General features: G+C 47.3%; 1 protein-coding gene across 1 annotated transcript in view; it reads left to right on the top strand.

Moving 5' to 3' along the window:
* Positions 1-3375: 3375 nt before the first annotated feature.
* The window catches only part of DLEC1 (DLEC1 cilia and flagella associated protein), a 48227-nt gene continuing 38122 nt past the window's right edge, over positions 3376-13480 (top strand). Inside the window, exons 1-6 of the mRNA XM_045856796.1 lie at positions 3376-3774; positions 5345-5495; positions 9549-9659; positions 10982-11181; positions 11383-11603; positions 13171-13249. Of these exons, the coding sequence (XP_045712752.1) occupies positions 3376-3774; positions 5345-5495; positions 9549-9659; positions 10982-11181; positions 11383-11603; positions 13171-13249 (1161 nt within the window). The remainder of the gene's footprint in view (positions 3775-5344; positions 5496-9548; positions 9660-10981; positions 11182-11382; positions 11604-13170; positions 13250-13480) is intronic.

Below are 13480 nucleotides of genomic sequence, written 5' to 3'. Positions count from 1 at the left end.
GCTTGGTTAAATAACTTACATTTCCACATATTGAGTTCCCTTCCATCTGTTTAAAACAAAACAAAACAAAAATGTTTCTGTGAGTTGCTGTAGAACATGAGTGAGAAAAAGCAAGTGGCTGGACTACACATAATATATGTACTGTATAATAAAATGTAATGTCACTTGTTCTTTTTGGTAAAGTTTTTAAAAAGCCACAGATACTGGTGGTTTTACAGGCAGAAAAAAATAGCTGGAGGGATACAGAACTAATCCAAGGAAGGAGATTGAGTAGAGGACACTTTTTATTCTTTATGTGATATTTATTTTTTTATCGTGATGATGTATATATAACTTTTGAATTTTAAAAGTGAAAAAAAATAAAATAAAAGGCCAAACAATGCATGTGGAAACCCAGAGATAAACAAACAAAAATTTGGGTGAGCAGAGCAGGTTATAACATGAGGAAGGTAGCTCATCAAGAGTCCCCCCTGTGCTGCTGAATTCCTCACAGGGGAGGGCCTGGCACGTGGTCCAGAAGTGGCAGGAGCCCATTGTTACTGGGCAGGGTTTGAACCATTTGTTTATTCGGTTAGTCGGAGAGCAAACAGACTGAATGTTGGGCACAGTGGGATCTGGGATGAATCCAGCTTATCAGGCGGAGAGATACGGGTAGACGAGGGAAAAGGGAGAAGAGGGAGAAGAGCGTGCGGATGGGGGAGCTCGGAGAGGGGAAAGCAAGGGAACAGGGTGTGCCACTAACAGGGAATGCGCTGCAGCAGATAGTGCTGAAAGGTCAAGGACGATGAGGATGGAGGAGTGGCCATTGCTACCGGAGAAATTGAAGAGGTGCTGGACAGAGCAGAGGGGACTGAAGCCAGAGAGTGGGAGGGGTCAGAAAAAGAGGAGACCCCTCCCTGGCTGCTTCAGACTCCTGGTGACCTACTCCGAGGCTGCCTGGAGGCAGGATGGAGAGGCCAAAAGTGATGGCCAGAATCCCGTGTCCTGTCCTGCCCAACGACAGGGAGTCTCCATAAGCAGAAGGGCTCCTAACTAACAAGACCACCCAGCTTGGGCAGTCATACTCCTACTATTAGCACAATGGAGGCTGGGGACCTTGCATGCACATAGACAATTGGACAAACCAGCCCACTTGCCCAAGCTCCCTGCTCCTCCCACCAAAGCTATGCCTTAGTGCAAACACCAGTCAGCAGCGGGAGGAAGGCCTGCACGGGCCCGGTCAATGGCTCGGGATGTCTGGGAAAATCAGGTTAGGGTCCCAGGTACTTACAGAGCAGGCATGGGGCATGTTACCTTGGCCTAGTGGTCTCCTCACCCTGTAGAGAAGGGTGCTGTGGGAGGAGAGCCAGAGCAGGGTCCTCTCAAGTACACGGTCGAGGGCAGGGGCCCTAGATGGCCAGTTCTGAGGACAAAGTACTGGAAAGAACAGATGAGGGAGCTAGGCCCAACCAAGGGTAGCGGAAGTGGGCCAGGGCTGTGGGCAAGCATCCTGGGGCTTGTCACAGGAAGTGGGTTTCAGGCTGTAAAGCACAGAGACTCTTCCCAGGAGTACAAAGTGGCTAGTGGTGTCGCCTGCGAGCAGAAGCCACACTGTGCCGATGACAACAGTCAGTGTGATGTCAAACGGCTGCCCTGGCCAAGAGCAGCCCTCCTCCAGAACATTCCAGTGGGTCATACAAGTGCACACCTGGTGGCACTACAGAATATTCGGGAGTCATTCTTGATCCCCTCTTCTCTTTCACTCCCATTAGCGATCAGCAAGTCTTGTCTGCTCTGCCTTTTGGATCTCTCATCAGTTCCCCTCCCGATCCCCTTTCATGTCCTCGCCTGTGTTTTTTTGTTTGTTTGTTTGTTTTGCATAGCTTTTGCACAACGGGGACCTTCTACAGCGAGTGTGCTTTCTCCTTCTCTCCTGGCTTCCTCCGACTCATCCTTACTTTTTTCACCTGAAAAATGAGTATCATTTATGTACAGTAAAATTCACCCTTTATAGTGTACAGGCCCATGAGGTTTGACAAGCCCTTAAGGTTTGTAACCACCACCACAATCAAAATACAGAGCATTTCCATCACCCCCTCCCCCAGGTAATCCCTTCATGCCCCTTTGGAGCCAGCACTAACTCTTACCGCCAGCACCTAACCACCCCTGGCCTGTCTCCTCTTTTGCATTTTCCAGAGTGTCCTATAAATGGAATCATTCCGTATGCATAGCCTGTTGAGAATGGTTTCTTTTACCTAGCATAAGGCATTCGATAATTCATCTGTGCTGTTGTGTGTATCAATAGTGTTTTCTCGTTACTGTTGAGGGTATTCCATTGTATCAATGTACTACAATTTATTTATACTTTCACCAGTGGATGAGACATTTCTTCCCCAGTTTTTGGCGATTATGAACACAGCTGTCTTACACATTTGCATGCAGGGGTTTGGGTGCCCATATGTTTCCAATTCACTTGGGAGAATACGGAAGACCGGGGCTGCTTTACGTGTAACTTTGTAAGACACTGCAGAACTGTTTCCCAGGGCTGCGCTACTAGTTCGCATCCCCGTTGCAATACTCGAGAACTGGAGTACCCAGCTGCTCCACATCCTCTCCAGCACTGGGTGGCTGGCTCATTCGTTTTCATTGATTTGTTGATCGATTGATTGCACGTTCTACTTGTGTGTAGTGCTTTCACATTGTGATTTTAATTTCCACTTCCTTGATACCTAATGGTGAGCCTACTCATTCTTTTAAATCTCAGCTTTGTCTTCACTTCCAAAAAGCCACTGTTCACACCCCCTTACAGACCAAAGTTCCTGTTCTTTGTGGTTCCATGACCACCAACATTTATCTAAACCTTGGCCTTAACCCACTAAACTAGTTTTTTTCCTGTTTCACCGGGTTCAACACCCTGGCCTGTCTCTCTCTCTCTCTCTCTCTCTCTCTCTCTCTCTCTCTCTCACACACACACACACACACACACACACACACAGCTCCCTGAAGGCAGAAGCAGTATCTCACTCCCTTTGGGTATCTCCAGCTCCCAGCGCAGACCTTAACCAGAATCTTCATACAATAAATATTAAATGAGCGAATGAATGATTGCTTAACAAACTAGAAAATGGACGGATGAAGGGAGGTAATTGGGTACCAGGTTTTGTAATCAGACTGTCCTGCCTATGCCAGTCAACAGTGTCTCCATCGAGCCCCCAACCCTTTCTCCACTGAGTTCACGTGAATACAGGTGATGCCTCGGGACGAACACTTTGATGATGACGACGACGACACCGCCCACAACGCTGTAGGGGGGAGGGGGGGCGGGAGGAAACAAAGCGGAAAAGGCAGGGCCAGAAACGGAAGTGCAGCGGAGAGTGAGCGGCATTTTCAGTTGCCATGGAGACCGGGCAAGCCGGGGACCGCCGTTCGACCCAGTCTGGGTCCTACGGGTTCTCCGAGGCAGCGTGGGCGCCGTCCTCACCTCTGGCCCGAACCCGCAGTCCCAGCCAGTCCTCACGGCTGTACTCCCTCGCCTACCCGGAGACTTTCCACTACGGCTTCAGGACTCGGTCCCGCCGCTCCTCGCCGCTGGGGCTTCCGCCCCTCCGGGAGCCGCAACTGCTGCGTCTGCGCCCCACCTCGCTGCGCACCCAGGACATCTCGTACTTGCTCACTGGCGTCTTCCGAAATTTGTACACGGCCGAGGTGATCGGCGAAGACGTGAGCACAAATTTGATCAAGTCCCGCGGCAGCGAGAATGCGCTCCACGAGGAGTTCGTGGACGAGCTGCAGCAGGTAACACGGCCCGGCGCCCGCGCGCTTCCTACCAGTGCTCAGTGGGGGCGCGGGGCCGTCGCGTCCGGGGACAATGCGAGGGACCCAGGGCGCGCCCTCAGGAAGGCTGTCTCCTGCCGCTCAACAAGTGTCAGCACCTGCTGGGTGCCAGGCGCTGTTCCAGGCTTCGGGGGTTGCAGCTGAGAAAGAGCTAAGTCCCTGCCGCCGTGTACGTGACATTCTAGTGGAAGGATGCTCGGAACACGCACTTATACAAAAATACATACCACACACATAATGCCTGTATCTGTAACACTTATCTTTATTTCTCTGCAAACATACACATTACAAACAGCCATACCTAGGAGACATTGCAAGTTTGGTCCCAGATCACCAAAATAAAGCGAGTGGTGATCTTTTTACTGGTAAAAGGTCTTGCCTTTAACTGGTTAACAAACAAACAAACACAAAAACCTGCAAAGCTCAATAAAGCAAAGTGCAATAAAAAGAGCTATGCCTGTATGGTATATAGTGATCCCTCACCTATTGTGGGAGTTACGTTCCAGAGACCCCCCGCGACAGGTGAAAATCTGCGAAGTAGTGGTGTTATATTTATTTTATTATATATATATTTTTTAAGGCTTTATAAACCCTTCTCACACTCCTATAAACTTTTCCCACACTCTTATAAACACTTCATATGCTCTTAAACACTTTCTACATTCTCAAACCTACGTAATTTTAACAACATAAAATTCTATATGGGTACTCACCAGTGAAGTATACAGTCGTCCCTCGCTATATCGCGGTTCACTTATTGCAGCTTCACTGTATTGCAGGTCCTCCCGAGATACAGTGAAGCTGCAATAAGTGAACCGCGATATAGCGAGGGACGACTGTATACAAATAAAATGACTGGCTCAGATAGCAGACTAGTCGTTCCTTGGAGATAAAGCTAAAAGTCATACCCCCCCTTGCCTTGGGGGCCCCTGCCTTTCTATGGCAAACCACAATCTTAACCGAGGCACATCCCTAGATTGTAGGAGGCTGCCCAGGCTGTGGAAAAGCAACTCTGCTTCCTCATCTAGGCAAGGAGGCCAGCAGCTGACTTGAGTTCTCTCTGCTGGCTCTGCCTGCTCACTGCGCTGCTGAGGACTCCCTTAACGGAGGCTCAGCTGAAGCGCTTTCAAGCTGCTGAGATAAAGTCCAAGGAGCTGGCAGCTGGAGGCTGTGTGCTCACTCCACTCCCTGCAGCCCAGTAACAAGTGCTTTTTCTGCAGAGGCGCAACCCTTTGTCTATCGCAGCGGTGTGCTCACTTGTATGTGGTATTTCAGAGTTTGGGTCACAGCTCTCATTACTGCGAAGTCAGGGGACCAGGTTTCCAGCTTGCCTCTGTTATACTGACTTTCCTATGAAACCTTCGAGCCGTTTTCCTCTGTCAGTGTCAGTTTTCGCATACGTGAGGTTAGATCCGATGGTCTCTATGGTTCTGTGGCTGTTCTAGGCTTCACAGGAAGCCCTGACGCTGGGGTGAGGTTGAATAAAGCTGTGTGATCTCATACTTCTGTGCCCTTGATCACCGCCTGCCAGATTCGGAAGCTCTATAAGCAGCGGTTGGATGAGTTTGAAATGTTGGAGAGACATATCATTCAGGCCTGTGCACGGTCCTTGGCGGAGAAAGAGCGAGCCAAGCGCAAGGCCAAAGTTTATGACTTTGAGCCCATCATCAAGATGCCTCCAGGTGTGTATGAAGAATTCCCCTGTGCCTTTCGCCCTGACTTCCCAGCTGTGAGTATACTCCATTGAGTATTCGCTCCATTGCCCACTCTCCAGTCTTTATCTGAACGTCTGGACTGCAGGTTGCAGACGTGATGTTTCATTACCACAAGATGCTCCTGGGTGCATGTCTCCAAAACAGGGACACTCTCCTACGCAACCAGCGCACAAGCCTCCGAGCTGAGAAATCAGCACTGGTGCAACCTTAACCTCCAGCTCACAGGCTCCTCGCACATTTCCCCCGCCGGCCGGCCCACAGTGGCTCGCCCTCCCCTCTGGTCCCGGATCTTGTCTAGGAAGGCCTGTTGCGTATAATTATCATGTCTCTCTTTTTAGACTTTTCGTTTGAAACAATTGCTTGGATCTTTTCCTGTCTTTCATGTTTTGACAGTTTTGTTTTGTTTTTTTTTACCACCTTGACCATTCTTAAGTGTACAGTTCAGTAGTTGGTGTTAAATACACTTTAATGTATAACCATCACCACCATCCACCTCCATGACTCTTTTTGTCTAGTACAACTGAAACTTTGTATCTATTAAACAGTAACCCCCCCACCACAGCCCCTAGGGACTACCACTTTCCTTCCAGTCTCTGGGATGTTGACTACTCTTAAGCACCTCAGATTGGCAGAGTCATATCGCATTTGTCTTTTTTGCAAATGGCTTATTTCACTTAGCGTAATGTCCTGGAGGTTCTTCCCTGTTGTAGCAGGTGTTAGTGTTGAGTTGTATGCGTTCTTTGTAAATTTTGACTGTGAGCCCCTTATGAGATTCATCGTGGGCAGATAGCTCCTCGCATTCGGTGGGTTGTCTTTTTTCCTTGTTGATGGTTTCCATTGCTGCACCAAACCTTTTTAGTTTGATGTGGTCCCGTATGTTTATTTTTTCTTTTGCTTTCCTTGTCTAAGGAGCTGTGTCAGAAAAAAATATCGCTAAGGAATGTCAGAGATTTTACTGCCTGTCTTTTCTTCTGAGAGTGTCATGGTTTTGAGTTTAATCCGTTTTGAGTTTATTCTTGCATATGGTGTAAGAAGGTGGTCTAGTTTTATTTTTTGCACACACCTGTCCAATTTTCCAAACACCATTCATTAAATAGACTGCCTTTACTCCATTGTCTGTTCTTGTCTCCTCTGTTATATATTAATTGACCATAGAAACATGCGTTTATTTCTGGGCTCTCTTCCATTGATTTATGTGTCTATTTGATGCCAGTACCATGCTGTTTTAATGACTAAAATTGTAGTATGGTTTGATGTCAGATAGCGTGATACTTCCAATTTTGTTCTTTGTCAAGGCTGGTTTGGCTATGAGGGGCCTTTTGTGATTCCATATAAATTTTTGGATTATTTGTTTTAGTTCTGTGAAAAATGCCTTTGGTGTTTTGATAGGAATTGCACTGAATCTATAATTTGCTTTAGGTAGTCTAGACATTTTAATGATGTTAATTCTTCCTATCCATGAGCACAGTATATGCTTCTATTTACTTATATCTTCATTTTGTTTCTTCAGTGTCTTATAATTTTTGAAATACATCCTTGGTTAAATTATTCCTAGGTATTTTTTATGCAATTCTAAATGGGGTTGCCTTCTTAGTTTCCCTTTCTTTTTTTCTTTTTTTCTTTTTTAAAGATTTTATTTATTTATTTTTAGAGAGGGAATGGAGGGAGAGAGAGAGAGAGAGAGAGAGAGATCAATGTGCAGTTGCTGGGGGTTATGGCCTGCAACCCAGGCATGTACCCTGGCTGGGAATCAAACCTGCGACACTTTGGTTCACAGCCCGTGTTCAAGTTTCCCTTTCTGATAGTCCATTTTTGGTGTATAAAAATGTGACTGACTTCTGAATATTTACTTTGTATCCTGACACTTTCCCAAATTCATTTGTTGGTTCTAGTAATTTTTTGGTGGAATTTTTAGGGTTCTCTGTATACAGTATCACGTCATCTGTAAATAATGACGGTTTTACCTCCTACCTTCCCTGCCTTTTATTTCTTCTTCTTGTCTGATGGCCGTGGCTAGGACTTCTGCTGCTGTGTTGAATAAGAGAGGTGAGAGCAGAAATCCCTGTCTCATCCCAATCTTAAGGGAAACACTTTTAGTTTTTCCTAGTTTGAATATGATGTTAGCTATGGGTTTGTCATTCGTGGCCTTTGTGATGTTGAGGTGTGTTTCCTCTGTTCCCACTTTGCCGGGAGTTTTTATCATAAGTGGGTGCTGGCTCTTGTCAAATGCTTTTTTTGAATCTATTGATATGATCATGTTTTCATCCTTCATTTTGTTTACGTGGTATATCACGTCAGTTGATTTGTGGATATTGTACCAACCTTGCATCCCACAAAGTTTGCTGGTTCTGGTTTTGGTTTTTTTTTTGTTTGTTTGTTTGTTTTGCTTTGTTTTATTTAATTATCATAGACACTAGGTGCTGAGGATCAGCCTAAGGTGTAAACTTAAGGCCTCCTCAGGTCTTTCCTGAGCCTTTCCTTGGGCATGTGCGATCATACTTCAGTTTTCCCCAAATATCCAGTTGTTTTTTAATGTCATAGTATTCAATACCTGGCTCCCATAAAGGGAAAAGCAGAGAGATGAAGGGGTAAAATAAAGACGCCAGCCCTTTAAATTCCCTGGCAGTCTCCTCAGCGGGAGGGGGAGGCACACCAATAACAGCTGCCGCCTCTTTGTCCACACCTCTGCGATCAGAAGCTGTAATCAGCGGCCAGAGCACAGATCCCGGGTTTTTGGAGGAGGACAGGGCCTTCTTCGTTCACCCAGGTCCCCACATACTGTGTGCAGGTTGCCCCGGAAGCATGCGCACAGAAGCCTGCTCTGGGACCGGAGATGAGGGCCAGCCAAGCACCACTGTGCTCCCTGCTGAGGTTGACTGCGGTTTACCGTCCAGGCCTGTGCCTGGGAGTTACAGCCTTCGATAGACTCCAGAGTTCCAGACTGGTTCCATCAGGCTGACTCCACCAGCACGACCAGTCGTTGTCTAGGTGGAGAGACAGATTTCTGGTGCTTCCGACTCCATGTCTTCCCACAATCCCCTCCTTTGACCGTTCTTCTCAGGCCTTTCATTCTGCAGGGTGGTTCTAATGCTTCGTCATGACCAGCCTCGGACTCACTGCTGGCAGCAACACCACGTGGATGATGCTCTGCTGTCCTCACTGTGGCCCATCAGGAGGCACAGGGCATGTTAGCCTTGGTCAGGCGAAACAAAAAAACAGCAGAAGCACTAAAAGGCATCCAAATCGACAAGTTCAGAAATAGTTTTGAGCAGTTGAAAGAGTCTTGATAAGTGTATGGCATCCAATGGAGAGGGCTTTGAAGGTGACTGAAGTTTAAACATGTGAGAATAAACACACAATTTTTTATAAATAAATTCCATTTTGGGGGAATGTGTTCCCCTCCTGTGATGGGAAAAGCATGTATTCTTCACTTGTCTCGCCTGTACTTTTGGTTTTAGGAACCTCCAACAGGAGAGGCCATTTGAAAATCACCATGTTGGTTAGTGGCGCAAGCAACAAAGTTCGAAAACTTTCCAGTCTTCCATCCACCATCACCATGATGGCAGAGGCACAGGAGGGGAGACACTCATCTGTGCAAGCACATTGCAAACCTCTGCCCACATCTCATTAGTCAAAACACATCAAGCACATGGCCAAAGTCAAGAATAAAGGCGCGCACCCTGTCTCTTGGGGCAGGAGTCACGTGGGAAAGGATGTGGACATGGAGATGGGTGAAGAATCGTGACCCATTTATTCAATCTACCATACTTTTCTTAATGCTGTTTTTTTACAGGCCTTGCTGTGAGTAACAATGTTTTAGCTCAAATAATACTACGGCACAGCCTTGCCCCACGGCTCTCCTCTTGTAAGTGGCTGGTAAACGTTCGCTGATTTGTTTCTTGCGTCTCACAATGACCACCGGGCTCTGAGAAGGAACTTGGTTAGGTGGTTTAGGCTCCGAGGATGAGGAAGGTGTGGGTGTGGCTTCTTCAGCCTTTGTCCTCCTTCCCTCCTCCGCAGAGAAGACTATCTTCAGATGGTGTGTGGACAACGAGTTGCTACAAAGGCATCATTTGATCTGCCCGGACGACTACTACAAAGATGTCCCGCCGTTTTGCTCCGCACCCAAAGGTAATGCTGGACTCTCTCTGAGCCTCTGACATCCCAGCGAAGCTCTTTAGTAGCAGGACCACCTTTGCTACCGTTTCCTTTTTCATAGTGTCCCCCACCCCCCGGCTGTTTTCTTTCATTTTGGTAGTGACTCTTGGGAGGCTCAAAGCTGAGCATGCCACTTCCCCACTAGCCCCCGACACCTGCCTGCCAGACAGAAGTCCCAACTCCTCATTGTGGGCCATGATGCGCCAAGAGATGTGAACGTGTTCAGAACTGTATTTGAATGAACTGTAATACAAAACCAAGTGTATTTCAGTGAAGACATGGATAAGCAAGGGGCAAGTTCCTGATGGAGTCAGAGCGTGGTCCTAGGGGTTTTCCCATAGCTCATACAGGACTGGAACAGGTTTTCGCCCTTCGAGTATGGAGAGAAGATTGGGTAGGAAGGCAGAGAAGGGTACGTGTGTGTGTGAGAGAGAGAGATCTGGCTAGTTTCCTGTAATACAGGAGGCAGAATCTCCTTAGAATGAGTTGTGGGGTGGGTAGCTGGCCTTACGCAGGGAGGCAGTGCTTTGGAAGAGTCGCTGTGGATTTTGTGTTCAGCATCAGGACGGCGTACTGGAGCCAGGCTCGGAAGAAGAGCCCCCCGGCAGCCCTGGTCCGTGAGACTCTGCTGCCCTCTGGGCCGCTGTAGCCAAGAAGGGTCGGGGTGGGAGGGTTGGGACCCAGAGAGCTGAGTGGGCGGATGTGGGAAGAGTCCCCCGAGAGCCCGAGCCATGTAGAAAAGTAAGGCCAGAAGACGCAGCAGAACCACGTGTCGTGGAATACTAAGCCACTCAGTATTTTTTAAAGTTAGTTGGAAACCCACTATTTTATGCAGCTGAAGAAGGGTGGCGTTGACATGTATTGAGGATTTATCAGGCAGTGTGCTAAGAAACGTATGGTGGTACCAGTTTCGCCGTGTTCTTGCCAAGCCATGAATGTTCTCATTGAACTTTCTGGGGATGATCTTAAAGGTATAAAAAGCTAATACAAACGTTGATTCCTGCGTGAGCTTTTTAAAAAGGAAAGCATGTTCCCATATGGACGTGCGTGTGTGGATCACAGTGGTCCACGCATGTCCTTTGACCGTGTTTGACAACAGATCTTAACAGCCAAGTCCTAAGTCTCGAGTGGATAAAATAAAGGCCAGGAGTCATTCATATGCTGAAGAGCAAGTATATCGAGCAGGACATGTGAAAGTTTAGGACAAGATACCAAGTGGTCTTAGTTAGTCCTCTGAGAAATGCCCACCTCCTCACCTTGGTATGGCAGCTCAGTGGGTTTCCTCGGTGCCCCAGGCAACTTCGCCCCTGGCTATTTAAAACTGACGTTCAGTTGTGAGAAGCGTTCCATCAGCAAGAAAGAGCTGATGGAGAAGCATGACGCCTCATGCGGGAAGACACGCACGAGGTCTGAGGACGAGTTGGACTACACTGTGGACAGCCTGACGTGGGGCTCATCTCTGAAGACCAAACTCAGGACCAAAGAAACTGCTAAGGTTAGTGTTGAGGCCTGGGCTGGGCCATGTGGGGGCGGGGCAGTGAGGACGGAGGGATGATGAGGGGAAGGAGTTCCAGGGGACACGGGAAGTTGTGATAAATCCACAGCCAAGTCCAGAGGAGAGCGGACATTGGCCGAGATGTCAGCACACACAGCCTCTCTGCCTGGCACTGACTCTATACATTTTTGTGTTTCAAAGAAAGCAAGTTCGCCAAAGAATAAAAACTGGATGAACCATTTACGTGTGCCACAGAGACAATTGGAGCGACTTCTCCTCGCCAGAATAGAGGGTCGGAACCACTTCCTAAAAAACCCTCGGTTCTTCCCTCCCAACACTTCACGCGGAGGCAGGTCTCTCGTCTCTCCTCCACAGAAGCCCGTGCCCGCAGGAGAACTCCCGGGAGGAGAGCTGGAGCAGAGGTGTGTCTTCCCCTGACTTGCAGTCTCAGGAAATCTGACCCTTCAGAGCAGCGACGTTCAGCCCATGTGCCGCAGGAATGTTTAAAATATGCAGTACCTGACAATTTAGTCAGGGCCACTGACCTCTTTCCTTTAGAGTGTCAAATAAAAAAAAAATGAGAACAGCCAACATAACAATAGCTGTCCAGTAGGAATGAATCAAAAGTATATTTATTTTATTTTTTTTAAGATTTTTAAAATTTATTTTATTTTTAGAGAGGGAAGGGAGGGAGATTAAGAGAGAGAGAGAGAAACATCAGTGTGCAGTTGCTAGGGGTTATGGCCTGCAACCCAGGCATGTACCCTGGCTGGGAATCGAACCTGCAACACTTTGGTTTGCAGCCCACGCTCAATCCACTGAGCTACACCAGCCAGGGCTAAAAGTATATTTATTTTTTGTTAGATTGGCAAAAAAATAGATTTTTTGGTGTGCTGCAGAATGTCAGTAATTAGTTTGTGTGTGCCATGAAGTGAAAAGGGTTGAAAATTGCTGCTTTAGAGTAAAACCCAGGAGGCCCTGGAGCTGGTCTGGCTTATGAAGGATCCTAGATTTTTGTAGAGGGACAGGGTGTCATTATCAGCACAGAGCAGGGCCTCAGAGCTGCCCACAGACGTGGCCTTGGGGCATTCCCAGGGTCCTGGCTGTGTGCTTTCCGGGCCTGCTGCAGTCTTGAGGGATAAGGTTACACCTGAACAGTCTGAAGCAAGTGGAGGAATCTCCAAGTCATGTGCTCCTCCCACGGGGGTTCATATGTCTTAATAAACATGTTTAAATTTTGATTAATTGCAAATAATTAGTCTTAAGTTGTGATTTTTCTTTAAGAAAGTGCCTTTAGCTATATTTCAATAATTGGTCTAGAGAAAGAAATGAGTTGCTTCATGGGTTAATAATTTTAATAGGCTTAAAACTATTAACTTTTCTTTATTAGACAAGTAGTATCTTTTTATTAAGAAAAATTAGAAAAGACTACTATTTCAAAGAAAAGCTGGCTGGTGTGGCTCAGTTGGCTGCAGCATCCTCCTGTAACTGAAAGGTTGTGGGTTCGATTCCTGGTCAGGCACGTGCCCAGGTGGCGAGCTCAATCCCTGGTCCTGGCGCTTACGGTCCCTGGTAGGCACATGTACAAGAGGCAAGCAGTGGTGCTTCTCGCGGGCATGGATGTTTCTCTCACTCTCCTTCCGTCTCTCTCCAAAAAAGCAATGAAAAAAAAAATGTCCTTTGGTGAGGATTAAAAAGAGAGAGAGAGAAAGAAAAGCAGCACCTGTGGTAAAAAGGCAGTTAACATTTTGGAGTGTCGGCATCCAGAGTGTTTCTTGTGCACACTGGAAATGAAATCTGTAGCTACCTATATCTCTACAAAGATTCAATAACGCTGTGAACTTATTTTGTAGCCGGCTGGAACAACAACAAAACCCAGCAAATGACGAGTTGTGAGGACCTGTGGGGGCTTGGGTGTGTCATTTTACATGACTGAGTTTCATCACATGGACCAAACTAACAGCCTCTCTCCCCCTCTGCCCTCCGCAGCTATGTGGACACCCCAGTGTTCCTCGCCAAGCCGCCCGTCGTATTTTTCACCAATTATGAGATTGGATCAGCCTATAAGGTAGAAATCTTACTTTTTAATATATCCTACTCAATCCGCTTCCCAGTTTTTAAAAAAGCCTTTATAACAGCACTCTAAAAGCATGCACAAGACTAAGAAGAGACTATAATGGACCCTGTGTGCCCACCACGCAGCTGCAGCAGATCACTCCAGTCTGCAAACGTGGTTTCGTCTGTTACCCGACAGTTTCCTCGTGTGTGTGTGTGTGTGTGTGTGTGTGTGTGTGTGTTA

The sequence above is a fragment of the Phyllostomus hastatus genome, unplaced genomic scaffold (assembly GCF_019186645.2).
Source record: "Phyllostomus hastatus isolate PE091 unplaced genomic scaffold, TTU_PhHast_1.1 phas_scaffold_129, whole genome shotgun sequence".
Taxonomy (NCBI): Eukaryota; Metazoa; Chordata; class Mammalia; order Chiroptera; family Phyllostomidae; genus Phyllostomus; species Phyllostomus hastatus.
The sequence above is the reverse complement of the archived record's forward strand: the minus strand, read 5'-3'. Positions and strand labels throughout refer to the sequence as shown.